The following is a 5,584-nucleotide window of genomic DNA, read 5'->3' on the forward strand; positions in this document are numbered from 1 at the left end:
GCCAAGGATGTTTAGTGGGGTTGAACCCACCACCTTGGTGGTGCAAGTCCAACCCTCTTCCAACTAGCTAGCTTCCTCGGTGGTGCAAGTCCAACCCTCTTTCAACTAAGCTAGCTCCCTTGGGTTTTGTTTTTGTTAGATCTTTTTGACTCGTCACATTTTGTTATACTTAAATCGTTAGAACATTATGTCTCGCTTCTTTATAAAATTCGATAGTGACAAGATCCCCCTTGCCCCACCAAACCCCTTCGTCTTCTAAAAGAACTCCTACCATGCTCACCTTCTCCATCTCCTCCCGAGCCATCTCTGCTATGGTGATGGAGCACAACTGTCTATGTGTGTGTGTGTGTGTGTGTGTGTGTGTGTGTGTGTGTGTGTGAGAGAGAGAGAGAGAGAGAGAGAGAGAGAGAGAGAGAGAGTGCAATATTGTTGTGGGGGTTGTCAAAATATTCATTCTAGAGGCTCTTACACCCTATCGTGGTACTTTGCAAGGGAGACCTATTACTTCACACACACACACACACACACACACACACACATGGTTACATGTAGAGTCCACGTTTCATTTTTCTCACCAATCCACTTTCCAACCCATTTCATTTTGATGGAATCTCCCTTGATTCTAATTGAAAGTAGAATTTCTAAAAGCAATAGCACATACACCTTTGCCAGTATAAAATGGTAGGCCAATGTGGAGAGTTTCGCTTCACTTTTCACCTTGTTGGCACTGTCAGAGGTAGTTGCTAATGCATCATTTCGATGTTTTACTACAAAAATGTGGCCTTGTATCTCGACCACATGTAAAATTTTTCTATTAAGATCAGAACCGTCCGATCTTTCTAACTGAGAGTGAGAGCTTTGGCGTTTGTGTGCTCGTTGTCTACACGCGATAGAGAGAAAGAGAGACAGAGAGGGCTTTCCTCTTACGATACGGGTTGTAGCTGAGGAGGTTACGGGCAGGTACTCACGGGCCCCCCAGCCTCCCTCTCTCTCTCTCATGGCAGTAGTGCCATATTCTCCCAATAGCCATCCTAAAGAGAGTGACGATAGAGAGGAGCTGCGCTTCTCTTTCTTCGTCGTAGCTGTGACAAGCAAGAAAGGGGGTTCTATCTATGGCGTTGTTAAGAAGTTGAAAGGGCCCACTGGTTGAAGCCGATGGGTGCGGCTTGGACTTGTGACCTGCAAGGCAAGTAGAACAAGCTTTAGGCTCTCGCTCTCTCTCTCTCTCTCTCTCTCTCTCTCTCTCGTTGAAAGGGGAACACAATTCAAGCTTTGTCTTCATATCAATTGATTCTCCTCTCCCTTCGACATTGCCATTCGTTCCTATGGACGCCTTGTTAACGTCGTCGTAGCAAAATCCAAGCGACCTATGTGTGTGTGTGTGTGTGTGTGTGTGAGAGAGAGAGAGAGAGAGAGAGAGAGAGAGAGAGAGAGAGCACAAGTGGCAGGGGTGAACATGCCATGAAATAGCATACCTCACTCGTGAGGAAACAAAAGAGAAGAGAGGTGGACAATCAAATCAAAACACGCCAGCGTCCGCACCATCCCAACTACTGCGATCAATATTTATTTATTTATATATAGACATCGGAAAATATACCTCACTGGTGAGCAAACAAAAGAGCGGCGCGGCCAATCACAACACGCCAGCGTCCGCACCACCCCATGCTTCACCACCCCAACCCAACTGGGAATCAATTATATACCTAGAGCTCAGAAAATAATTTTAAAAAAAGTAGCTCTAATCACACAAAATATTTGTATATTTGCCATATTTAACTGTGTATTTATGGTAAATTTTTTATGTCAGAGCTGAAATGCGGTCGATAGGAATTATATGATTAGAATAAAATAATTCAAAAATTAAGCGGCCATCCAGCGTTAATAATATGCTACTTGTGGAGATTCACTTACTATTTTCTGCAATTACTACTATTAACCTCATGCGTTTTTTTCCCAAAAAAATTCCTAATTGCTTAGTAATTAGCAGCGCCCATGGTCGTCATTAATGATCGCCGTCATTAATACAATTACAGCTGCTGACGCGCAGGTACTATTGCTTCTTCTTCTTCTTTTCTTTCTTTTGAAAGGGTGCCCACATGAGAAGGAAAAATTGTGAGAAGCTGCAGCTGCAGTTTCAAAAGAAATTCATCGACGCTCATATTCTGCTGCACTAATCACTATCAAAATTAACTGGAAGATTAGAAGATATAAGCTGTGAGTCTGCTGATCAATCCCCCCATTTCATGCGTTAAATTATATATATGCAGCTAGTAGTTAATGCATGCGCCTGTTTTTCAACCCTAGCTGTGTAATTAATGCTGTCTTCCCAATGTTTAAAAGTCGAAACCTTTTAGGGCTTAATTGCAGTGCTGCTGCTGCATTGCATGCATTAATACCATCGCATTCGTTATGCATGACTGCGCACCATTAAAAACTCTGCAAGCTTTCCCATAGAGTACAACATGTGGCAACGTCCCCCTCTTGTTGTCGGCCATCCATGATCATCGAGAAGGCCGGGAATCTGGGATCCCTAGTTCCGAAGCTGGTCATCACGTGAGCTGGATGTCCTCATTATACTGCTGTGCATCCGATTTCATGCATTGCATTAATCGCTACATCAATATATTCATCATCATTAATATTCTTAAGCGCCAGTCGACATGTGCGTTTAACATTCATTAACTCTTCTTTGATTTCGACAGTGCCGCACTATAAACCACATCAACGATTTATACAGATAGCTGCTCATTGAAAAGATCAAGCAGCGGCACGTCGAGGTTCTCGCCATTGATGCCTTGAAGATGAGTTTTACTGCACTGGCAAATGGCCCTTCTAGTCATGTGAGTAGCCCTAGCGGGTCGTATTCAAGTGGGGGTGGTGGCAGTACGTCGACAACTGCACAAGCATGTGCAGCATGCAAGTTTCAAAGGAGGAAATGCCTTCCGGATTGTCCATTGGCACCCTACTTCCCTGCTGATCAACCAAAGCAGTTCCTCAATGTTCACAAGCTCTATGGCGTCAGCAATACGCTACGCATTCTTAAACAGGTACAATCAATGCATAAACACATGAAAATTAGTTAAATGAACTTGATCAGAAATTCATAATTAGGCTGTCATTTCGATGTTGATTATGTTTTTAACTATCTCTCCCTTTTAAAAAAAAAAGGTTAGCACATCTAGCTAGTTAAAGTGACTTTACTAGTTAAATTAATCCTACTGTGATTTGATTTTAGCAGGTTGACCCCTCCAAGCGTGAAGATGCTATGAAGTCGATCCTGTATGAAGCGGCTGCTTGGGACCGGGACCCTGTTCATGGGTGCTATGGCATCATCACCTTGCTGCAAGCACAAGCTGAGATGCTCCGCGAGGAGCTGGACTATGTGCGCACACAGCTTCGCATTCATCAGCAACAGCAAATTCTAGCGGCAGCAGCAGTGGCGGGGCAAGCCACAACCGTGTCGACGTCGTATGGCCAGCTGCAGCCCTTGTCTTCAAACAACCTTTCTTCAGTCAATGCTAGTAATGAAGCTCAAACTGATCAATTTCATTACTATCATCACCATGGCATGATTGAACATCGTTAGCATCAAATACATTTTTAATCCATCATTACTCGTCAATCATCTTCATTAATGATGAGGATTAATGACGAACAACAATTAATCTGCATCAACTTCAAATTTGTTTTCCTTTATGAGCATCATCAGCAACATCATCACAAGCACAGAATTTGATAGTAAGCATGTGAATTTATTAGAAATCTTCTTATGACATTTCTACAGTCGAAGATTATGTTTCTCCAGCCTGCATGTGGCAACAACAGCTGTCGGCATCGCCGGCGTCATCGCCCACATCGACCAATACACCTAGTTGGCTCCACCAATACATGGTTTCCTCTCCTCGCTGCCTGCAAAGCCCTCGTGATACTGCAGTTACTCAGCTAGACTCTGGTTTTCTTAACTTCAGTCCTCAAATACTTGCTTTGCCTGGTAGCTCAGATGTCCCTCCAAAGGCCAGTGTCTCATCTTTTGACGTCCGACCCAGCCTTGATACCCGGTCGGTTGTAGATTATGAGCCAGCAGCCCAGAGCTCGTTCAATTGTGAGATCAAGAATGAACATGCGTACGAATCCAGGTGCCTCTCTGATCTCTCTCTCTCTCTCATCTCTCTCTCTCTCTCTCTCTCTCTGTGCACAGTGCATTGGTGATGAGAAGCATAATATATTTGTATGTACTGCAGGCCGATGGTGTGTCGATGGGCATAGGTGTCTATGTTTTATATGTGCATGCATGCTTTCATGATGATCAGACACAGCTTTGATCATGCTTCTAATTCTGATGTTCAAGAATTCTTTCTAATTTATGAAAGACAAACAAATTAAGCAATGTACGTCGACTTTTTGAGCACTAATCTGATAGCTGTATTTTCGGGCAGTGCCGAGTCGTCGGCAAAAGAGGTGCAATCGGCTGTGGAGCAACAAGGGACAGATCCAGACTTGCAGGAGAGTGCTACAGCTTTGTTGATTACATACCATAGCAGCTAGATGGCAAAAATTGGACCTTATAGTTCGCGTCTTGATCCAAAATGTCAAAAAATGTATCGTTGTTTGTGCAAGTAGCTGCAATATATTAATGTAGGAGTAGTATAGGTCAACATCATGACAAGCTCTGTGGTTAATTTTGAGCTGATTACATGAGAGAAGTACTAATTAGATTGTTATTTTTTCACTTTTTTTATTTTAATGTAGGCTGTCTGTATGTACAAATACAGTTTTGACATTGGAGCCACATCTTATAATTACTCTGCAAAGTCAGTCTGAAATACATCTATACTATATATAATTCTATACTTTTATACTATATATATAATTGACCTTAAAATTTTCAAGGAAGGAGAGGGCATCCATGTGTCACTCTCTCCTTCATTTCAAGAACTCAAGAAATTAGATCTGGTTTGAAATATAAAAGTGAAGGGTAATAAGTCATGTGGTTTGAAATGTAAAAGTGAAGGGTAAGTAGCAAGTACTCTGATGGTAGAAAATAAAAAGATTTGATTTTGACTTCTCATTTCTGTCAAAAGTCAATACTTTGTACTATATATATATATATATAATTTAAACTCTTTAAGTCACAATACTTAGTACTATATATATATATATATATATATATAAATTATTTAAACTCTTTAGCAAGGCCAGGAAGTTTCACTCTAGCTTTCAATTTTGAAGGGTGATTACTTTTGTTTTTGTAAAGGGTGGCTCTACTTAATAGCTTGAGAAAATAACGAGTAGCGAGTTGTGCTACGCGTCGATAAGTTGGTCCATCTTGAACGTGCGTGTGCGTGTGTGTGTGTGTGTGTGTGTGTGAGAGAGAGAGAGAGAGAGAGAGAGAGAGAGATACGACCATCGCAAGTCTGAGACAGAGGTCAGGTTTCATTTTCTACGGCATCGCCGTGTTTATCGCAGGTCTTAGAGAGAGAGAGAGAGAGGGCCAATCCCATTCAGTCCTACTGAGGAGTGTGTCTCTATTTATATTCAAAAGAGAGAGTGCCATTGATTGGTCTTGGCGCTTGACAAAGAA

The 5,584-nt window shown here is 42.0% G+C and overlaps 1 protein-coding gene across 2 annotated transcripts; it reads left to right on the forward strand.

The window, feature by feature from the left end:
• The first annotated feature begins 1,794 nt into the window (after positions 1-1,794).
• LOC147454761 (uncharacterized) lies at positions 1,795-4,818 on the forward strand. 2 transcript variants are annotated; one of them, XM_086517421.1, is made up of 5 exons: positions 1,795-2,050; positions 2,706-3,050; positions 3,242-3,524; positions 3,788-4,139; positions 4,440-4,818. In XM_086517421.1, exons 2-5 carry the CDS (start codon positions 2,805-2,807, stop codon positions 4,546-4,548), a joined length of 990 nt encoding a protein of 329 aa, XP_086373547.1. In that variant the 5' UTR covers positions 1,795-2,050; positions 2,706-2,804; the 3' UTR covers positions 4,549-4,818. The 2 variants fall into 2 exon arrangements, with proteins under 2 accessions (XP_086373547.1, XP_086373546.1); XM_086517420.1 differs by lacking the exon at positions 1,795-2,050 and adding an exon at positions 2,064-2,217.
• Positions 4,819-5,584: the final 766 nt, after the last annotated feature.

This window comes from Adiantum capillus-veneris, chromosome 7 (genome assembly GCF_014529385.1).
Source record: "Adiantum capillus-veneris isolate H3 chromosome 7, ASM1452938v2, whole genome shotgun sequence".
Lineage (NCBI taxonomy): Eukaryota > Viridiplantae > Streptophyta > Polypodiopsida > Polypodiales > Pteridaceae > Adiantum > Adiantum capillus-veneris.

Bases quoted from the DNA above. Each gene is read 5' to 3' on its own strand.
- LOC147454761 (XM_086517421.1), top strand. From the start codon at position 2,805: ATGAGTTTTACTGCACTGGCAAATGGCCCTTCTAGTCATGTGAGTAGC. The intron at 3,525-3,787 runs GTAATGAAGCTC...ACATTTCTACAG, and splicing joins CCTTTCTTCAGTCAATGCTA to TCGAAGATTATGTTTCTCCA. The intron at 4,140-4,439 runs GTGCCTCTCTGA...ATTTTCGGGCAG, and splicing joins GAACATGCGTACGAATCCAG to TGCCGAGTCGTCGGCAAAAG.